This window comes from Mastomys coucha, unplaced genomic scaffold (genome assembly GCF_008632895.1).
Source record: "Mastomys coucha isolate ucsf_1 unplaced genomic scaffold, UCSF_Mcou_1 pScaffold15, whole genome shotgun sequence".
Lineage (NCBI taxonomy): Eukaryota > Metazoa > Chordata > Mammalia > Rodentia > Muridae > Mastomys > Mastomys coucha.
In genome coordinates, this window is record NW_022196897.1 from 105995861 (window position 1) to 106019006 (window position 23146).

Genomic DNA, 23146 nt, shown 5'->3' on the forward strand with positions numbered 1-23146 from the left:
ACGAGACTCTGGGATTATCATGGGAAAAGCCAGAGGGAGTGGATCTGTAGTAACCCAGTAATTGGTACACATGACAACACAGCTGCACACATGGCAGAACTGCATGTACAAGACTTGCACAACATCAAGCCAGCCAAAAATCTCAGCATGGGTGGGGAGGAGCTCAAGAAGTCCTATTCCTGTCTGAAAAGCTACTGGCAATTGATGGCTACTAGGAAGAAAAGTCATTTTACTTCAGGGATATGGTCTCACAGAGGCTAACTATGCCCCAGAGCAGAAGATGGTCTAACACCCATTCAGTATGTGTGTGTGTGTTTCATATAAATGAAACACTAATGGACTCTGGTGGGTATTAAATTTTTGGATTTTTTTGTTTTTTTTTGTTTTTTTGTTTTGGTTTTGGTTTTTCGAGACAGGGTTTCTCTGTATAGCCCTGGCTGTCCTGGAACTCACTCTGTAGACCAGGTTGGCCTCCTGCCTGCCTCTGCCTCCCAAGTGCTGGGACTAAAGGCGTGCGCCACCACTGCCTGGCCTTTTTTTTTAATTTTTTTTTTTTATGTATTTATGCACATTTTTGGATTTTTTTTGTATTGCAAATGGATTTTTTTCACACAATATATTCTGATGACATTTTCCCTTCCTCCAGTTCCTACCAGGTCCTCCCTACTTCCTTACCCTTAATTTTTTTTTAAAGAGGGAACATAGACTAGAGAAATGGCCTGGCAGTTAAGAGGCCTGGCTGTCCTTCCAAAGGACCTGGATTCAATTCCCAGTACCCACAAGGCAGCTCACAACCATCTGTAATTCCACCTCTAGGTACTATGGCCTTTTCTGGCCTCTCAGGCACTGTACACATATGGTACACAGACATATATGAAGACAAAATACTCATACAGATAAAATTTAAAAGAAGAATGAGTCCATGAGGTTGAGAGGGAAAAGTATAGGGATAAAGGTAGAAGTAGAGGCGAGGGAACTGGGGTTGACTGGATCTAAACACATCATTTGTGTGTGTAGTGGTTGAGAATGAGAATGGTTCCCAAAAGGCTCATATATTTGAATGCTTAGTCCCTCATTGGTTGAACTGTTTAGGATGGATTAGAAGGTGTGGCACTGTTGGAGAAGGTATATCACTACTAGAAATGGGATTTGAAGTTTCAAAAGCCCACACTGTTCCCAATTAGCTCTCACTTTCTGTCCTGTGCATGTGGTTCAGAGTGGAAGCTTTCGGCCTGCCTACTTGCCTGCTACCATGCTCCTTGCCATGATGGTCATGGACTCCAACCCTTGGGAATTATAAGCACCCAACTAAATGTTTTCTTTTATAAGCTGTCCTGGTCATGGTGTTTTGTCATGGCAATAGAAAAGTAACTAAGATAACATGTATGGATATTAAATAATAGTATTTAATAAAAAATGGGAAAACATTAAATTTTAGTCAACTGATCTTTGTCAAGGGCAGCAAAACATTTCAGTGGTGAAAATGTTGTTTTCTCCTAATTGGAACCAGAAAAACAGGACTGGAGATCCACAGGAAAAAGAATGAATTTGGATTACTTATTCACATAAAATTTTATTCAAATGGATTAATATACAATGTAAGTGACAATTATAACTCTCTTACAGTATGTAAAAACCTCTGTGGTCTTCAGTCAGGTAATAGTTTCTCCATCACTGTCACCCATTTTAAAAATAGATAAATGCAACCTCATTAGAAATAAAGACATTTCTGTCATATTTGGTCTTACCATGTTGGCCTGGCTAACCCAGGTCTCACAATGTAGAATTTCATATTGCCCAGGCTGGCTCCAACTCACTATGTTGCCACGGTTGCTTTTTTTGTTTTGTTTTGTTTTTTTGAGACAGGGTTTCTCTGTATAGCCCTGGCTGTCCTGGAACTCACTCTGTAGACCAGGCTGGCCTCGAACTCAGAAATCCACCTGCCTCTGTCTCCCAAGTGCTGGGATTAAAGGTGTGCGCCATGACAGCCCGGCCCCATGGGTTGCTCTTGAACTTAATCCTCCTGCCTACACTTCCTGAGTGCTGAGATTATTATCATACACCACAACGTGTGGCTGTAATTTTTTTTTTTTTACAAAGCCTCGTACTTATATTACAAGGTCTTTTTAAAATTAATTTTTGTGTTTGTATGTATATGTATGTGGGTATGAAGGTCAGAGGACAATTTGCAGGGGTTTATTCTTTCCTTGTACCATGTGGTCCCAGGGATGGAACACAAACCATCACACTTGGCAGCAGGTGCCTGTACACACTGAGCCATCTCTCTGGTCCCATATTGTAAGTGTGTAGACTTTCTGTTTGTTAAGTTTGAAATGGCTGTGGTGTCTATTTAACACTTCAAGGTGGACCAGGCTGCCAGGTTCTCTCTCATCCCTCAGTTCCTACTTGTTACAGGGTATGGCAAGCATACCTGACTCTTATCCTAAAATTCTCCAGCCCAGAAGCTGTGCTGCCCTTTCCCATACATAATCCAGCTATTCTGTTACCTGCAAATACTCCAATTCTATAAAACTGGACTGCTGGAAGGCCACAGAAACAGCCAAGCCAGTCCCGGGTTTGCCAATATAACATTGACTCCTACTATCTGCTGCTCCCCAAAAGAAACCAAACCAAACCAAAGATGTACCCTAGAAAAACTCTTCAAATATCTCTGCCATGGGAAAGGAAAAAAAAATAACATATGAGTCCTATCCAGAGAATGCAAGCTATTTTAATGGTATGCAATGGTATCACACTTTGTATTTTTCTAACATTTAGAGTTACATTAAAATCTCTACTCTCTATCTTTAGATTTTTTTTTTTAAGATTTATTTATTTATTATATGTAAGTACACTGTAGCTCTCAGACGCACCCGAAGAGGGTGTCAGATCTCATTACGGGTGGTTGTGAGCCACCATGTGGTTGCTGGGATTTGAACTCATGACCTTCCGAAGAGCAGTTGGTGCTCTTCCCCACTGAGCCATCTCACCAGCCCTACTCTCTATCTTTAAATTTGCCTACTAATGTCTATTATTTTTTTCATTTAAATATTGTTCTTATTGTTGCACTTTCAGAACATTTGACAGGTTCCGTCAGTCCTTTACAAAGGCATGATCTCAAACAACTGGCTCTGTCTGTAATCTGCCTTTTCTTTCCCTTTTTGTCTGAGACAGTGTCATGGTCTCACTGTACAGCCCAGGCTGGCCTCCTCAAACTCAATACATAACCTAAGCCCGCCTCAAAGTTTTGTTCCTCTTGTCTCAGTCACCAAAGTACAGTGATTACAGGTATGAGCCCACATGTGGCACCCTGGCTTCACATCCTAATGGTATCCTGCAAACAGACCTTTTAATTTGACACAGTATAATTAATTGATTTTTTTTTCTTTTTTTACGAATCATGATTTTAGTGCCATCCAGGGAAATTCTTTGCAAAATCAGATCATAAAGAGTTCATTCTGTTTTCTTTTTTTAAATACTGCAATTATTTAATTAAAATTGAGGGTCACTACATTTATACATCTAAAACACACTACTAGTAAAATGTGAATTCATAAAAATTTGAAAAAATAACCGAAACAGTAAGATTATTGCAATAAATGAAATGTTATAGAAAAGAAAATTCTTTTTTATTAACATATGTCCATTGGATTTAATAAAGAGACTTTCCTACAAATGTATTATATGCTTTGACTATATCAAGCATCTTGTCCCCTCTTATTACTCCCATTTACTCCCCTGGATTTTCTTGCTTCTCTTCTCATATCTTAGATACACATGTGATTTTATGTATCTATACAACATAAAATCCAGAAAAGAAAATATATGACACTTGTCTTTCTGAGCATAACTTATTTTGCGTAATATGATGATCTATGTTGCATCCATTTTTCTTCAAAAAACATAATTTAATTTTTTAATGGCTAAATTATACTCCATTCTCTTTCTCCCAACTTCCAGTTCCACTCCTCCCCCATCCCCGGTGTGTGTGTGTGTGTGTGTGTGTGTGTGTAGTCATTCATCTATCACCAGACTGGCTGATTCTATAACTTGGCTATTGTGAATCGTGCTGTGGTAAACACAATGTGCATGTATCTCTGTGGTATATTGTTTCAGAGGCATTTCAGTACTTACTTACGAGTGGCACAGCTGGACCTTATGATAATTCTATTTTTACGTTTTTGAGGAATCTCCACAATAATTTCAATAAAGGTTCACATTTCTTTACATTGTTGCTAAATTTTCTTGTATTTTTGATTTTTTTTTCTTTTATTAGATATCTCCTTTACTTACATTTCAAATGATATCCCCTTTCCCGGTTTCCCCTCCTAAGAAAACCCTATTCCCTCCCCCTGCTCCCCATTCCCCCCTGCTCACCAACCCACCCTCTTGCACTTCCTGACCCTGGTATTCCCCTACACTAGGGCACAGAGCCTTCATAGGACCAAAGGCCTCTCCTCCCACTGATGACCAACTTGGCCATCCTCTGCTACATATGCTGCTGGAGCCATGTATATGCCAGTATATGAAGTTAAAACTAAAATTAATAGCATTGTGTGCATTGACTCTAAAGATAGCATAGCTATTAAAATACATATTTCTAAGACATCCTGGGGAGAAGATAATTGATGGGAGCCACTCTGACATGGAACTTTCTCTTGTCAACACTGTCACTGTTCATGATAAAGGTGGTCCCACTATGTGTACTCTTTGGTTGGTGTTTTAGTCCCTGGGAGCTCTGAGGGTACTAGTTAGTTCATATTGTTGTTTCTCCTAAGGGGCTGCAAACCCTTCAGCTCCTTGGGTCCTTTCTCTAGCTCCTTCATTGGGGACCCTGTACTCAGTCCAGAGGATGGCTGTGAGTCTCTACTTCTGTATTAGTCAGGCACTGGCAGAGGTTCTCAGGAGACAGCTATATCAGGCTCCTGTCAGCCAGCACTTGCTGGAATCCACAATAGTGTCTGGGTTTGGTAATTGAATATGGGAAGGATTCCCAGGTGGGGCAAAATATGTAGGTTTAAAAAAAATCTTATTTAAGGCTGGCGAGATGGCTCATCGGGTAAGAGCACTGACTACTCTTCCGAAGGTCCTGAGTTGGGATCCCAGCAACCACATGGTGGCTCACAACCACCCGTAATGAGATCGGACACCCTCTTCTGGTGTGTCTGAAGACAGCTGCAGTCCTGAGTTCAATTCCCAGCAGCCACACACGATGGCTCAAGGCTATCTGTACAGCTACAGTGTACTCATACACATAAAATAAATTTAAAAAAAATCTATTTGGAGGAATCACCTTATTTTTTATAATGTATGGAGGATAGGTTGAAGTTTATTATTTTATATTTGAGTGGCTATAGTGCTGGACTGATCTTGGGGCTTTGCAAATCCTGGACAATGTCTCTAGCCCTGAATTCCATCACAGCTCCTATGTGGGTCTACTACTTTTTTTTTTTAAAGATTTATTTATTTTATGTATGTGAGTACACTGTGGCTGTACAAATGGTTGTGAGCCTTCATGTGGTTGTTGGGAATTGAATTCAGGACCTCTGCTCTCTCCAGTTGGCCCTGCTTGCTCCAGTCAACCCCGCTCGCTCAGGCCCAAAGGTTTATTTATTATTATAAATAAGTAAACTGTTGCTGTCTTCAGACACACCAGAAGTAGTAGTCAGATCTCATTACAGGTGGTTGTGAGCCACCATGTGGTTGCTGGGATTTGAACTCAGGACCTTTGGAGGAGCAGTCAGTGCTCTTACCGCTGAGCCATCTCTCCAGTCCTAGTGGCCTACTTCTAAAATACCTTTTCTCTTCTACTATCTGCCGCCTATCCATTTGTCAATGCAGTCTTGATTATGCTTTGCATTGGTTTAAAATTTTTTCTTCTTTTTTTATGCTTATATATACCTTAATCGACAAATATCTTATGTAAATACAATGCTTCCAAATACATATACATTGTGAACTATCTCAACCAAGCTAATATGCTATGTATTATAACACATATACAATTTTGTTGTTGCAATAGCACTTAAAATCTTATCTATAGAGCCAAGCAGTGGTGGTCCATACTTTTAATCCTAACACTTAGGTGGCAGAGGCAGGTGGACCTCTGAGTTCAAATCCACCTGGTCTATAGACCAAATTCTAGGACAGCCAGGACTATACAGAAAAACTCTGCCTCAAAAAAAAAAAAAATTATCTATAGTTTAAGGGTTTTTTTTTTTTTTTATTAAATTGTTTTGGCAATTCTAGGTCTTTGTCTTTCTACAGAAAATGTTTCAGGGAAGTCCAGTGCAGTGGATGTACATCTGTAATTACAGCACTTAGGAGACAGGCAAATGGAGCAACAATTTGAGGCCAGCATGGGCTAACAAAGTGAGTTTAAGGGCCTTCTGAGCCCCAAATCAAGACCTGGAAAGAGAAGAGAAAGGAACCAAGGTGGTTTAATCCAATTCCTTGTTTTTGCTTCGGTTTGCTGTAAGGCAGGCTACAGACCTTACATATAGATAAACATGAGTTTGAATTCCAGACCTCCTGTGCCTATCTCTCAAGCACTGGGATTACAGGCAAACACTACCATTCCTAGCCTTTGATTCTTTTAATAGTACTCTGTATTCTATACTTCAGATCAGAAATTTTATTTATGTATATTTATACACATTTATATTTAATAAATATATATATTTACTTTTTGAAATTGTGTTTTAACTCAGTCTTTAATTGTTCATTACTTTAAAAAAAAAACAACAAAACTGCAGCAGCCCCCCCCCCCCGCACTCCCCACAATCTGATTGCTCTCTGTGATCTGACCCCAGGCATTATGCTAAATTGTATATTTTAAGAATTTTGTGTGTGTCTATGTGTCTGTGTGTATGTATTTTTTTGATTTATATACAAACAGAAATAAATTTAATTCTTTTTCTTTGTGGGTTGCTTTCTTCCTGAAACGGTGTCTCTTTGGCCTCAAACCCATGATTTCCTCCCTCTATCTCCTAAAATCTGAGAATTGCAGGCATACACCATTCTGCCCAACTTCTTTTTCAGTGCCATTATTTCTTCAGAAACATTTTTTTTTCTTTTGCAACAGGTCTCACTCTACAACTCTGAGTGGCCTGAAACTTGGTATGTAGATCATGATGGCTTTGAATCCCCAGAGATCTGCCTGCCTCTGCTTCTTGAGTGTTGGGTTAAATGTATGCATGACCATGCTGTTACTGTCCATGTTTTTGTTACTCCAAATTCATTTTCTCCTTGTCCTGGGTCTCTGATGATACAAATACTAGACCCTCTGGTGCTGTTATATAAGTCAAAGAGGCTGCTCATTTTTTTGAACCTCTTTTTCCTTTATTAATTTCTACTGATATATTTTCAAATTTGCTGCCTCATTTGTCATGTCTAATCTATTACTGATCTCATCCACTGAGATTTTCATTCTCATAGAGTATGTCTCAGTGTTGCATATCTCAATTTGTTCTTCTATTGGTCGTTTGTTTCTTTGTTAGACTTTCTAGTATTTATATACCCAAAAGAAATGTAGACAATTAAATTGGGAGGGGGCTTGTAAGAGAACAACAAAGAGACTGAATGCTTTGCTTGACATTTGTAACTCTTGTATCAAGTTTGAAGAAGAGGACTTTATAAGTTACTCTTTCTCTGAGATGAATGCTTTTCCAAATTATCACAGCTAATGAACCAAATTCTTACCCTCACCCAATGTCTGTGCCATCCTCCAAGCAGAACCATTGTTCATTGAATCAGTTGGTGAATAACTTTATGGATAGACCATCTTAATACACACAACATTTCCTAAATGAATGTAACCTGTTCTCTGTGGACTGAGAATAAAGTCACTCACTTAAGTCAAATAGCTTTGACCATAGCAGGAAGTCTGTATCCAAAAGTCGAGCCTACAATTCATTCCTTGGAGCAGCAAACTGTCAACTCTCAGCTTAGCTACAATGGAGGGAAAATCCTTTGGTGATTTGAGGGTCATTGAGGTACAGCCTTATTACAATGAAATCCAATGTCTAAAAATTGTTCTAATTTTGGGCTTGTACCACAGTAAGAGCCAAGATTTTAAGATCTGCTGAATACAAAACAAACAAACAAAAAGACTTTATATATTTATGTTCGTTTAAGAAAATACTAGTAGTGATATATTATTTTGAAATATACAGTTAATGTTTGGAGTTATTTAAAATTTATATTGAGAAAAATATATGTATTTTCAGTATTGCTGTAGACAAGCATCTACATAAAACTGTTAAATTGATTGTTGTTTTTATCAAACAACTTTTATAATACTCATTTTTTATTATAATATTTTATAAATTTTAAAGAATATGACAAAAAAGATATTGTAGGTATTGAAGGGGGTATCTGCGAGGAGTTGGGGTACAAAAGGGAAACAAGAATGTGATTTAATTCTATTTACTTAAAATATGTTTTTAAATGTTAACAAATTCAGATAAATTGAAATCATGTAATTTTTCTCATCATAATGCAATAAAACTTAAAAAAATAAAATAAAAAGACTTCCTACCAAGGGCTTTGAGCATGAACAGCAAGCACTCTACTGAGACACACCCTAGTCCTATCTATAAATGGTAAATATGATACATTTGGTCCAATTTATTGAAAGTGGGTGATGATTTTATGACTAACCAATTTTGAATCTGATTCATAGTGAAAAAACTCAAATGGCAATATAAAATGGCATTGTGAAGGCCAGCACAACCCATTTGTCAGATAACATGCTTCCCAAGCTCTCACCATCCCAGCTCCCCTTCTTTTTTCACTTTAGTTACTTATTCCTTCTTAAAACAAAAACAAAACCTGAGTCCCCTGAAATTCTGAAAGTCAGAGTTTGTACAGAGCTGAGTGAAAGCTTTGGCATTGGATATTAAAAGGCCTTTTCAGTACAGATGCTTTCTTCAGTCTGGTCATTTTGGTGAGGTACAATGGAAGAATGATCCCCATATCATAACTCCTGAGTTACAAAATATCCAGATGATCATGAATGCTGCTGCAGAGCTGCCTTCTGCTGGAAGTCCTCATTAAGAAAAGGCCTGGAGAGGACAGGGCTAGCTCCAGGAATGACTTGTTTAAGAATTGGTCCTGCATAAGGAATTTTCTGTTCTCTTTGGCCAAGTTGCAACTATTTTTTATTTTTAAAAATCCAGATGCCAGGGGCCCTGGCACCAAAAAGCAATAACTATTAGTTACTCATAGTTTCACTATGTGAAACCACACAGAGCCATCTAACAGTAACTTTTATTTGCCTGTTGTACTTGTTATCTCCAAATCTTACTGCCTCTGTCTGCTAACCTAGGCCTAGTCCTGGAAGCTTCTAGCTTCTGTACAGTCTTTACTAGGCCTACAATGTTTTCAGCCTCTTGAGACTTGCTGCTGAATAAGCTCACCATTTCTAGCACTTTCTGAACTCTGGCTGGCTGCTTCAACTCAGCTGGTTTTGGCTCAAATCTTCTCTAAGCTGACTGATTCAATCTAGCTTCTCTCAATTTCTGACAAAATTGCTCTGTTTGGCCTTATACTAACTTTGGCAGTATGTTCTGATCTTCTGGCTTCTTATTCTCTGGCTTGTACTGTCTTCAACTGTGTCTAGCTTGTTCTCTCTGCAACCTGTCTCTGTACAACTGTCCTGGTAAACCTGCCTCCTTCCCTTTCCTCTCTCTTCTCTTGAGAGCTGGGCATACCCTATTCTGTCAAATCTTTCTCTGATTTGTCACTGTGTTTGCTACTCAATTAGACATCTATTGAGGTTTGGTCTTCTGTTATACACTGCAATGCTGAATACTGGCCCCAAAGGCCTGGTAACCCCAGGATTAGGGAATGGCCAAGAGAATCTGCACGTACACAAGTGATGCTATGTAACCTTGCCCCTCAAGTTATTCCAGATTGGTGAATAAAGATACTTACAACTGGGCAGAAGAGAGCTGGGCAGAGTTTGGGTTCCCAGGGTTGGGGTCTGAGGAGAGACCACAAGGAAGGGGAAGGAGAGGAAGGGAGAAAGGTCGCTGTGGGATAAGGATCATAAGAACTGGCCTTGTAGGCTGGCCAGTTGGAGTTGGGGAGGCCCACTCAGAAAATGGCAAGCCATAACTCAGGGAGGGTTATTGATAGGGAGGTAAAACTAGTAGATTAGATAATAGATATCTGCCCAGTTCTATGGCTAATTAAGGTTTATTATAAATATAAAAGTTGTGTGTCTTTTATCTGGCAACTGAATGATCAAAGGCCAGGTAGTAATCCCTGATTGAGATTAAACATTGTATACAACAAATATCACTTTCAAACATGGGTGCTTCCTTCTACAAACTAACTTTACCTTTACTTTTTGGGATTAAAGGTGTAATACTAAGGGTGTGTCTGTATTCCAGTCAGAGGGATTAAAGGTGTGGGTTGAGCCACACCACAACTAGAAACAGGCTTTTTCAGTAAATAACACAATCTCAGGGTTCACAGAGTGATAAACTATCTTGCAACAGCAATAGGCAAGAGCTGGACAATGTGCAGCACTACAATACACTGAGTGTTAGTTCACACTGACACACTGTGACATGAGACATTCAAACAGTGAAGAGTCAAACAGTAGGGATATAAATGATGATTTGTAATTGCAGTCTTGTTAGCTGTGTGTGTGTGTGTGTGTGTGTGTGTGTGTGTGTGTGTACACTCTCAGGGCATTATATGTGGTAGGCAGAGCCATCTCCAGCCTCTATTTTGTCTATTCCTTTTTTTTGAGACAAGGTTTCTCTGTGTATCCCTGGCTGTCCTGGAACTCACTCTGCAGGCTAGCCTCAGAAAATCTGCCTGCCTCTGCCTCCCAAGCACTGGGATTAAAAGGCATGCGCCACCACTGCCCAGCTGGGAGAACTTATATTCACTGTAGGTCACAATGCAAACTTGTTCATCACTACAGGTCCAAAGATGTCTTAGTTTATAGAACAAGTTGCAGGCCTGCCAGGGCAGCAGCGAGATCTATCAAAGGAAAGAATGAGCAAAGGGGGAGAGGACAGCCTCACTTGTACTTAGGTCACACTGATCACTGACAACACCAAGAAAAGGGGTCACTACAGTACAGAAAACCAAACAACACCCAGGTCACTCATGGAGTTAAGGCAGTGATTTTTAAAAGTGATTTATTTTTATTTTATAAGCATTGCCTGCAACTATGGCTGTGTGAGAGTGTTGGATCCCCTGGAACTGAGAGTTACAGAACTTCCACACAGCTGCTGGGAACTGAACTTGGGTCTTCTAGAAAGCCAGTGTTCTTAACTGCTGAGCCATTCTTCCAGCCCCTAAGGAAGTGTTTTTAAATGAACAAAATCTATTACTTTGAGACTTTTATGAAAACATATATAAGAATGGAAAACATATCTATAGAATATATGTTCTTTTACGTTTTATGAGTGTACAGTGTAGATGTGTATATGTACATTTTTACATGTATGCTCGCTCATATGTGTGTATGCTCTTGCATTTTACTCAATAAGACAAGACTTCTCAATCAAATCCAGTCTAATATACTGACAGGCAGCCAACACACCCTCCTGGAGTTTAGGTGAGTTCTGATCACACAAACACTATCCCCATGCTCCCCCCAGCGAGCACTCCAATCACTCAACCATCTCCCCAAAGTACTTCTAAAGAAGTACTTTTGCATTTATATATACAACTTCATAACAAACAGAAGTAAATGAACAATATATAAGCTTTTAAAGATCCTAAGATGACTCTCTTTGACAAAAAGATACATTAATTTTACATTCTAAATTCCCCAAATACTGAACCCTTTTATGTGCAAAAAAAATTTTAAAAGCTCAAATTCTCAAATAAATAAAAATTATTTTCTGGAAAACCCAAGTAACTACTTCTACTATTATAGTTGCCTTTTCTGGCAGACATGGTGGTATACACCTTTAATTTAATCCCAGCACTCGGGAGGCAGAGGCAGAAGCAGAGGTAGATCTCTATGAGTTTCAGGCCAAGCTCGTCTATAGCAAGTTTTAAGCCATCCAGGGCTACACAGAGAGACCCTGTCTCAAAATACTAATGACAATAACAATAACTAGAAAAGTTACCCTATCTTCTAATCTAAAAACCATTTTTGTGTTATTTTACTTATGAGAATACTATAAATGACAAGTTTAAACATAGACAATAGCTGTCCATTAAGAAGGACTTAGTTTTCTTTAAGGGGCTGGTCACTGGGAGTTTGACCATGCTTCAGTGAGTATATGGGCAATAAAAATTAATTTATTTATTTTTCTTTTTTTTTCTTTCTTCTTTTCTTTGGGGGAAGCCAGAAGGAAAGAAGGGATGGATCTGGGAAGACTAGGAAGTGAATATGATCAGACCGCATTATGTGAAACTCCCAATTGCTGGGTGGTAGTGGTACATGGCTTTAATCCCAGCACTCAGGAGGCAGAAGCAGGTGGATCTTTGAGTTCCAGGCCAGCCTGGCTTATAGAGTGAGTTCCCCAGACAGCTAGGGGTACACAGTCTTGAAAAACCAGGGGGAAAAGTACTTAGCACAGGGGAGATTCCTATAAGAAATAGGCAGGAAAGCTGAGACTCCCAGCCCAGCAGGAAGAATGCTCTCGGGCAGAATCAAACAGTCTGGGAGAACAAGAGAACTTCAAAGGAAGAGTTACCCTGCTCTTCACACTGGGCCTGAGGATCCAGAGCTGCAGAGGACAGCAGGGGTTGTAAGGTACCTCCCCTCCCCCACATGCCAGAACCCCAATACTGAGGCTGCTGAGACCAACAGCTCCCACTTGTCCCTCCAACACACAACATATTAGAACCAGAGAAATTGGAGACCTCCGCTCAGAGTTTTCATTTCTATGTTGCTCTCTTAGGTTTCCAGACTTGTTTTGTTTCTTCACTTGATAAGTCATTCTTTACCATATTATACTCTGCATCCAATTTCATATACTCTCCCCTCTCTCACCTTTTCTTTCTATTTTTTTTGTTTGTTTGGTTTTTTTTTGTTTTGTTTTTGTTTTTTCGGGATCTATTTTGGTTTTTTAAGACAAGGTTTCTCTGTGTAGCCCAGGCTGTCCTTGAACTCAAAGATTCGCCTGCCTGTCTTCCAAGTGCAGGAATTAAAGTCTTGTGCCTCCACCTCCTGGTCACCCCCTGTCTTACTCCCATGCCTTTCTCTTTTCTTTCCTACTTTGGCTCTTTAATTATAAACTTCCATAGCTCCAACAGTCTCTGAAATCTGCAGACTCCAGCAGCATCCCAACTTCTCCTCTGTGAGCTCTGCAAACACTCTGACTGGAAGAATACAGCTGATTTAAAAAATAAACCAAGTAAAGAAAGAATTCTAGATGTGAAAGCTCAATGCAATGTAATTTACATTAATTACATTAATTATAGGTAAATTACAATGAGGAACAAGAAAAGCCAAGACAATGTAACCCCTCCAAAATCCCTATAGTAATGACATCTAATGAAAGTACCTTTAAAAATGTAGTTCCAGAGAGAGAGCTCAAAAGAGTATGGTTTTTGTTTGTTTGTTTGTTTGTTTGTTTGTTTTTTCAAGACAGGGTTTCTCTGTGTAGCCCTGGCTGTCCTGAAACTTACTCTGTAGACCAGGCTGGCCTCAAACTCAGAAATCCGCCTGCCTCTGCCTCCCAAGTCCTGGGATCAAAGGCGTGCGCCACCACTGCCCGGCTAAAAGAGTATGTTTAAAGAAGAAGAATAGAAATCGCATAATCATCTCGATAGATGCTAAAAAGGCTTTTGCTAAAATACAATATCACTTCATATTAAAAGTCCCAATGTACGTGAAATAGAAGGAACATATCTCAACATAATACACACTATATATATATATGTCAAGCCTTTAGCCATTATATATGAGAGAAAAGGTATTTCCATTAAAATAAGGAACAAGAGTGTTCCACATTTTCTACTCTTTTTCAATGTAGTACTAGAAGTCTTTAAGCAAGAAGGCAAGAAAATCAAATGATAGGGATAAATATAGGAAAGGATGACATGACTCTATATGAGCACCTAAAACCCACACTAAGAGCTAACAAAGCTTTTCAGCAAAGCGGCAGGATATAAAATTAACACACATGGCTACTAGCTTTCCTATATAATAATGACAAACTGAAAAGCAGAGAAACAACCAAATTCACATCAGCCTGTGCTGGTTAGATTTTTTTACTTGTCATTTTTTGGAGGTGACTTGTTTTGTTGTTTGTTTGTCAAAATAACATAAGCTCGGGTTATCTAGAAAGGGGAAACCTCAACTGAGAAAATGCCTCTAATGGATTGGCTATAGATGAGGCTGTGAAGCGCATTTTTTTGATTAATAATTGATGTGGGAAGGTCCATCCCTCTGCAAGTGGTCCTAGATGGTGTAAGAAACCAGGCTGTGTAAGCCAGTAAGCAGAATCCTCCATGGTCTGAATTCCTGATCCCACTTCTCTTCATGATGGACTGTCAGAGCTACAAACTAAAAAAGCCCTTTCTTCCACAAGTTGCTTTTGGTATTGTCACAGTAATAGTCTAAAACATGAGCAAGCAAACAAAGCAAAACAAAAATAACCTTGGAATAAACCTAAGCAAGGATATAGAAGGCCTCTACAGTGAAAACATTGTAAAACACTGAAGAAAGAAACTGAGGAAAACAGAAGATGGAAGGACCTACCATACTCATAGATTTGAAGACTCATTGTAAAAATTACTGTCTTACCAAAAGCAATCTACAGATTAAAGTAATCCCCATCAAAATCCCATTGACTTTCTTCACAGAAACAGAAAAAAAATATTCTTAAAACGTATTGTCAACCCTAATGAAGGAGACTTATCTTTGGAACATACACAGACCACGACATAAAACTACAACCAATCAAACTCAGAGTGGTAAGGCCTATACCCAATGAATATATCTACAAATCACTCTTGAATTTAAAGCTTGGGAACGTTGTGGAAGAAGAGGCAGAAAGATTTTAAGAGCCACGGGATCTTGTGTCTTCCAGTAATGGCAGAAGCTACAACCATAAAGTCTCACTAATGTGACTGCCTAACCATGAGCTGAACAAGGAAAACAAAGGCATATTAAAGATGTTGGGAGTGGGGGTGGAGGGGAAGGAGGCAAGGCCTCAGTCCTACACAAAGAACTACAGGCAACCAAGGAATGCTGAGAGTTTGCGAAAGAAGTCTTCCCCAGGAAAGCGCACACCAATTGGTTGTTCAATCCCAAATGGCCAGCCTTGAAAACATACATATGAGTAACATTAGTAACATTATATAGACTGAGCAATATAGCTGGGAATATATGTAATACATATATATATTTGCATGTAGAAATTAAAGGAAAGAGGTCATGAATTTGAAAGAAAGCAATGAAGAGTATATGGGAGAGTTTGAAGGGAAAAAAGAGAGGGAAGAAATGTATAATCTCAGGGCTGGAGAGATGACTCAGTGGTTAAGAGCACTGACTGCTCTTCCAGAGGTCCTGAGTTCAATTTCCAACAACCACATGGTGGCTCACAACCATCAGTAATGGGATCTGATGCTCTCTTCTGGTGTGTCTGAAGAGAGCAGTGGTGTACTCAAATACATAAAATAAATAAATAAATCTTAAAAAGAAAGAAATATATAATCCCAAAAATAAAAGGGAAAATAATTATTTTCAGGCATTCAGAAGGCAGAGAGGTGTATCTATCTCTGTGTTCAAGGACACATGTGTAACAAGAGTTACATACACAGACTTAGTCTTTAAAACACGTAATATACAAAAAGAATTTTTTTTTTAAAAAATCTATATGAACACACACATGAGTCCAGATGCCCAAAGCAATTCTTCTAAGTATAAAGAATTACTACTGGAAGTATCACTATACTTGATTTCAAGTTATACTACAAAAACAGTAATAACTGCATAATAATAGCCAAAACAAACACACAATGTACATACACACACACACACACACACACACACACACGTCAAGAGAATACAATAGACGATTTAGCTATAAATCCACACAGCTAGAGCCACCTGGTTTTGGATGGAGAAGTGTTTCCTTCATGAAAACAAATGGTAAAAATGCTGATGAGGCTGTGAGAAGTGTGAGGAAGAGAACTCTTTTTTTGGGGGGGGGGGTTTCAAGACAGGGTTTCTCTGTGTAGCCCTGGCTGTCCTGGAACTCACTCTGTAAACCAGGCTAGCCTCAAACTCAGAAATCCACCTGCTTCTGCCCCCAAAGTGCTGAGATTAAAGGCGTGCGCCACCACTGCCCAGCTGGGAGAACTCTTAGTCACTGTAAGTCACAATGCAAACTTGTTCAACTATTATGAAATTGCTGTGGAAGTTTCTCAACAAACTAAACTAGGAACACTGTTTTTTAAGACCGAGCTCTTCTACTCCTGGCACCCAAATGATGCTATATCTCCCATAGAGACACTTGCTCAGCCTTGTTTTCTACTGTTCATATCACAACTCCATGGAAATGGAACCAGCCGACACGTTCATCAAGTGAGGAATGGATAATGAAAATGGAGTATGTATATACAATGGCATATATTCAGCTATAAATATGCAATCATGAAATCTGGAGGCAAGTGAACAGAACTAAAAAATAGTATACTGAGTGGAATACCTCAGGTTCAGAAAGAAAAATACTATATGTCTCTCTCATATATGGAACCTAGCTTCCCTAACATATGCAAACTTATGTGAGAGCAAGTACTTACAGAACCCAGGAAAATAGAAAGGGGTCCATCAGAGGATTCCAGAGATTCCCTCTGTAGGGGAATAAGTAAAATGTATTTGATACAAGTAAAAAAAGAAAAGGAACCCTAGGGTGGAAAGGGTTAAGTGGAGAGGAGATGAAGGGAGATGAGGGAGGAAAGAGAGCAGGGTATGGACATGAAAAAGCCTCAAGGAAATCTGATCCTTAATGAGCTATTCTCACACACACACACACACACACACACACACACACACACACACACACTCACACACTCACACACACACACTCACACACACACACTCACATACTGACACACACACATTCACACAAGCACACACTCACACACACTCACACACACACACACTCACACACACACACACATTCACACAAGCACACACTCACACACACTCACACACACACACACACACACACTCACACACACACACACACATTTAATGAGGCTAAAGATAGTTGAGAGCTTGCTGCTCTTGTAGCAAACTAGAATTCAGTTCCCAGTGCTGGTATAAGGTGGCTCACAACTACTTGTATCTCCAGTTCAGGAGATCCAATGCCCTCTTCTATCCTCTGTGACTACTAACACACACGCACATGCACACATACACACACATGCAAGCACAAATATTCACACTCACACAGATAAAATAAATCTTTTTAAAATTTTTAAGGAATTTCAATGGAGGTGCCAGAGATAGACTACCTCTTGACAAGTTGCTGGTCAAGGAGGCTCCTGACACCCCCCAAATAGTCAAAGTTATTGCTACTATTGGTAGCTGCCCACTAGAACCATATGGCAAGCGCTTATAGCCAAAGATGTCATTAACTTTGGACACAAGACACATGGAGATCAAGCTGGAACTGGGCGGGAAAGCTTCCTCCCTGCTAGCTAGCCTTCACAGTGCTAGAAACCGCTATGCAGGTCGCTATACAGGAGAGAATTGTCATCAACAGTCTTCCTGAGCTGTGGACCCTGTGCAGTAATACCAACTGGCCAGGCAAGCTGAGATCACTGATACAGCAGTGCCAAGTTTGTTATGAGGGTTCCTTTTTATAATCATTTTATTAAGAATTGTGGGGCTAGAGCTATGGCTCAGTGGTTAAGAGCACTGGCTGCTTTTCTAGAGGACCTGGGTTCAATTCCTTGTGCCCACATGGCAGCAAACAACTGTCTATTAACTCCTGTCCCAGGGAATCCAACACCAAAACACAAAACAAAATAAAACAAACAAGCTGGGTATGTGTGATGGTACATACCTATAATTGCAGCACTAGGGTGACAGAGGCAGGCAGATCATGAATTCAAGGCCAGCCTGGTCTATAAAGCAAGTCCAGGAGAACCAGGGCTTACACACAGAAACCTTGTTTCAAAAAAAAACCAAAATAAAATAAAATAACAGTAATATAGAATAGTGTTATATGAGTAACAAACCACTTTAGATTGAATTTCATACCCACTCCACAGGAAGGATTTCATATCTGGTACTGTGAGCTAGGTCAAAAGCCTGTGGTAAAGTCTTAGCAAGAAAGCTATTTTTGTTGTTTTGCTAAAGGGACATGATGTGTGCCAGTCAATGTTACCCTTTAAGCAACTGTTTGTGTCTACAGATTAGTGCTGCTGTCAGCTCTACCCAGAGAAGCTGCCTTTTTGCCATGGTCAGCCAGGTATAGTACTCATTTGTAATCCCATCACTTAGGAGGTGGAAAACAAGAGGATCAGAAGTTCAAAATCATCCTTGGCTACATAGATCAAGGCCAGCCTGGGACATAGGAGACTAGTCTTACACACTGGGGCCATTCCATGCCACATCATGCGACCAGCAAAGCAAACATCTACAAAAATGTCCTCAAAAAGAAGTTGTGAGCCGGGCGGTGGTGGCCCACGCCTTTGATCCCAGCACTTGGGAGGCAGAGGCAGGCGGATTTCTGAGTTCGAGGCCAGCCTGGTCTACAGAGTGAGTTCCAGGACAGCCAGGACTACACAGAGAAACCCTGTCTCGCAAAATCAAAAAAAAAAAAAAAAAAAAAAAAAAAAAAAAAAAAAAAAAAAAAAAAAGAAGTTGTGAAGCATAAGCACTGCAGAAGGCTTACATTAGGTAGTTCTTGACCCTTGTCACTGAAATACAGACCAGAAGATTAAAAACCTATTCATTTGTGGGAAGTAAGGGGTCTGAGAAATAGGCTTCACATAGGTATAAGCTCACAGAAAAACATTTTAGACAGAAACTTTAAATGATAAAATGAAGAACACAAATACCTAACAGTTTCTCATAAAACAAGCTCCAGTGACAGTTTTACCCATAAAACCTATTAAACTAATTTTTAAGTTTTATCACAATGGAGTATTACCAAATCAAGGCCAAAGTATCCAGAAGTCCTTAAGGAGCTGTGGTAGTATCTCCTGTCTCACAGGACCATGACAGACCAAGAGGAGAGACTGGTGAGGTTGCACTGACTCAGCCAGGCAGCTGATGATATCTATGCCCCTATGGATTTAGGCAGGCAATCACTTAGGCTCTGTGCCGTCCTGGAAGAGGCAGTCCAGGTGCACTTATCTATGGCTCCTACATTGAGTTGAGAACTGGAGAAGAAATGGGGAGGGGTGGGCTGAGAACATGAAAGAGCCATCCTTTTCTCTGTTTTTCCTTTTCCGAGTCTTTGGGTTCTAGTATTGACAATGGGGGCTGAGTGAGCTATGATTTTCCTGATGTACTGTGCCTTGGGAAAGCTAAATTTGAGCTAAAAACAAATTTGAAAGATTTATGATTAAACAACAGTAGAAAAACTCTTGACAACTAGAAATCTTAGGATTTCTAAGGAATGGTCATCAGCCTTATTTAACTTTGATATTAGTATACAACAGTGTACCATTAAACACAGATCACAGAGATGACAAAACACTAGCAACAAATTCAGGGTTTTTCATGATGTCTTAGTCAGGGTTTCTATTCCTGCACAAACATCACAACCATGAAGCAAGTTGGGGAGGAAAGGGTTTATTCGGCTTACTTTCACATTGCTGTTATCACAAAGGAAGTCAGGACTGGAACTCAAGTAGGTCAGGAAGCAAGAGCTGATGCAGAGGCCATGGAGGGATGTTCCTTACTGGCTTGCTTCCCCTGGCTTGCTCAGCCTGCTCTCTTATAGAACCCAAGACTTCCAGCCCAGGGATGGCACCACCCACAAGGGGCACTACCCCCCTTGATCACTAATTGAGAAAATGTCCCACAGCTGGATCTCATGGAGGCACTTCCCCAACTGAAGCTCCCTTCTCTGTGATAACTCCAGCTTGTGTCAAGTTGACACACAAAACCAGCCAGTACACATGACTATCAGATTGATATCAGAAAAAAATGATTTGTCCTTAATAGTAAAAATATAGGTACCTGAGTAGTTAAGATGACCTTCAAAAACAATGAGCTTCTAAAACTAGTTAATAAGAAAAAAACAGCCTTCCTTATCATTTTTAATCCACCCCGAAGTATGATTTGAAGACAGCTTCCATACTGTGACTCACAATTGTTTAATACACAAAGGCAAGTGCAGAAATGTCTCAGAGGTTTTCATGATTGCTTCAAAGGAAGATGTGAATGCTACTACAGCACTTCCTACAATGTCTCTTACCCTTATTGTGAAAAGAAATTTCCAAAGCCCAATTACTCTAGCAATCGCACATTTCTATTATATAATAAAGCCTTCAACACAAACCTACTCAGCGTGTTTATAACTAGCTAATACCAGAGTAGTCCATTAGTATAGAGAACTTAACCACAGAAGATTAAAACACTTATTAACTATCATCCAAAACTTTACTGCACATCATTCAAAGCAACTTACCTTGCAGTTTCTTCAACACAGCCACCTCCATCTTGAGAACCTGCTTTGGCTGCTGAGCTGACTCCACCTTCAGTGCCACATTCTCCCTGGTGAGCATGTCCAAGGCATCGTAAATTTCTCCAAAGCCCCCACCCCCAATCTTTCTTAACTGCACAGAAAACAAAACAAAAATACACTCAAAATTATGCAAAGATTCTAACTGGAAGCCAATTCATCTTTTAAATGTAGAAAACATGTAATTTTACCCCATTCCTACTTTGTGATAAATGATTTCAATATTGTTAAGTCATTTATACAGCAAGGAAAACACAATTGGCAAAAGACAATATTAACATTTTCCTACAGATTTGTCTACAGAAAGCAGTAAAATTATTTCAGTTATAAATAATTATTAAAGATCTTCAGCTAGCATCAAAACTGTCACAAAAGCACAGTATTTGAAAGAATCAACTCCTACAAATACCATTCAATACCCATATTGGTTTAATCTAAACTAGTCATTTGCAGCCTTTTTAAACAATGAAATCTTTTTGGTGTTTAAAATTTATATAGACTCAATCTAGTCTAAGGGTAAAAAGGGAGGTTGAAGAATGGGATGAGCAGCCAGCACGCAATCTTTCACTCGAATCTCTGTAACAGGACTAACAGCATTCACATAAGCAAAGAGGGGTTCTACAATCTCTCAGAGAACACTGCTATCCATCAGTGTTCCAACTTCAAAATAAGCTGTAATAAACATAATGCTTTCATCAACACCTTAAAAGTTAGCTTAATTGGAGAACATCAGAATACTGGCGTATCATAAATAGGTTATATCTGAAATCTAAGTACAATGAGACCTGTAAAGGGCTCTGAAATTCTAAGATGAGCAATATGCACGTGAGTGATAAGCAAGATGTGTCACGAAAGCAGTCTTCCACTTCCTAAAGCCGCTTCTTCTTATAATATAAGCAAGCCTTAAGAATGTGACCTAATGTCTGCAAATATTACCAAAGGCATGAGGCCCACGATACTAGACCTTCCAAGAGACTCATGCTCCTGTCATGCCCTACTTTCTTCTCCACTAGCATTTTCACTGAGTACTATATCTATGCTCTATCCTTCCATCCCTTTCTTCCTGTGGTACAAGGGATCACACCCATAGCCCTGTGCACTACACAGCTGAAGTACATAACCTTTAGGCCAATTTATCATCTGAATTTCTATGAAAATTATTTATCTTTTCAATTAGCAAATTTATCAAGCCATACATAGCTTAGATTACCACTGTCTCTTAAATCATGTTGAGTAACTTTTTGGTTTTGTTTTGGAGACAAGATCTCTATGATGTAGCCTTGGCTGTTTTGGAACTATGTAGACCAGGCTGGTTAAAAAGGCATTCAGCATTATGCTGGGAGGTTTTGTTTTCTTAATCTGGGGTTAAGAACTGGTTGGTTGGCCTCAAACAGTAACCTTGAACTCCTGATACTCCTGCCTGCATCTCCTAAGTGTGAGGATTATAGGAATGTGCAGCACATCCAGCTTCATGTTTGTTTAACTCTCCACTGCCAATGTCCTGCCTCACTACACAGAAGGTGTCTTCAAAGAGAGGTCACATAACTTATTTCTTTACATAGTGCTTAGCAAAGTCCTAACAATATAAATACAGTTTTATTACAGTGTTTTCTTTGCATGCTCAAACCACAGTTATTTTAATTTTGTTTGGTGATGAGAGGGGAGTAAGATAAGGAACTACAGGGTGAGAGCAGAATGGAACCAGGTTCCAGAACTATAAAGTCATATGTGCCACTCCTTGTGGGGCTCTAGCTGTTCCTTGTGATTCTTTGTATGTTGTCCACGAAATAAAACCTAATGTAAACTTAAAAACTAAGCTGTGCTGAAAGATGAGGCTAGAAGGATCACTTAAGCCCAGGCATTCAGAGACAAATAAGCTCTGAATACAAACAAAATATCGTAATAATGAGCACTAAGGGTGTGTTTTTGTAATTCTGATTGATAATTTATTATTTGATAACACAAAAGAACTTTAAGTAAATGACATAATTTCTTTTAAAAAACTATGTTGGGTTTTTAGTCTATTATTCCTTTTAATGTCACTTGAACAATAGTAGAATAATAATTTGTTTAACCTTAACAAAGCTCTAAGATATCTTCATTTGTTCTGAGACATAAACAAACTATCTCACAGGTAATACAGTATGCTGAGGGCACATACATTAAAGACACGGACGACACTATCTCTCACCACCCTCTTCTTTAATGTAGGTGCAGAAGACTGTTCTTATTGCACAAGGAAATGTAACCTTGATACTCCCTTGTCAAGTAGAGTCTGGGGATATAATTCAATGGTAGAGGACTTCTTGTCTAGACATATATACAAAGCACTGGGTTCAATCTTCAACACTGGCAAAAACTAAAACTAAAATTGAAGGCATATAGAATCTGGTTTCCCACTTCCTTAGATGTGACTTAAAAACAGACACCATGCCTGTTCTGAAGAAAGCCCTAGCCGGGCAGTGGTGGCGCACGCCTTTAATCCCAGCACTTGGGAGGCAGAGGCA

General features: G+C 39.4%; 1 protein-coding gene across 6 annotated transcripts in view; it reads right to left on the bottom strand.

Annotated features, from left to right (window-relative positions):
- The window catches only part of Ttbk2 (tau tubulin kinase 2), a 121440-nt gene that overhangs the window by 67007 nt on the left and 31287 nt on the right, over positions 1 to 23146 (bottom strand). For 5 of the 6 annotated variants that reach the window (XM_031371575.1, XM_031371577.1, XM_031371579.1 and 2 more), the window contains exon 4: positions 20586 to 20733. The exons of the other annotated variant lie outside the window; for it this stretch is intronic. In XM_031371575.1, the coding sequence (XP_031227435.1) occupies positions 20586 to 20733 (148 nt within the window). The remainder of the gene's footprint in view (positions 1 to 20585; positions 20734 to 23146) is intronic. 6 annotated transcript variants of the gene reach the window in all.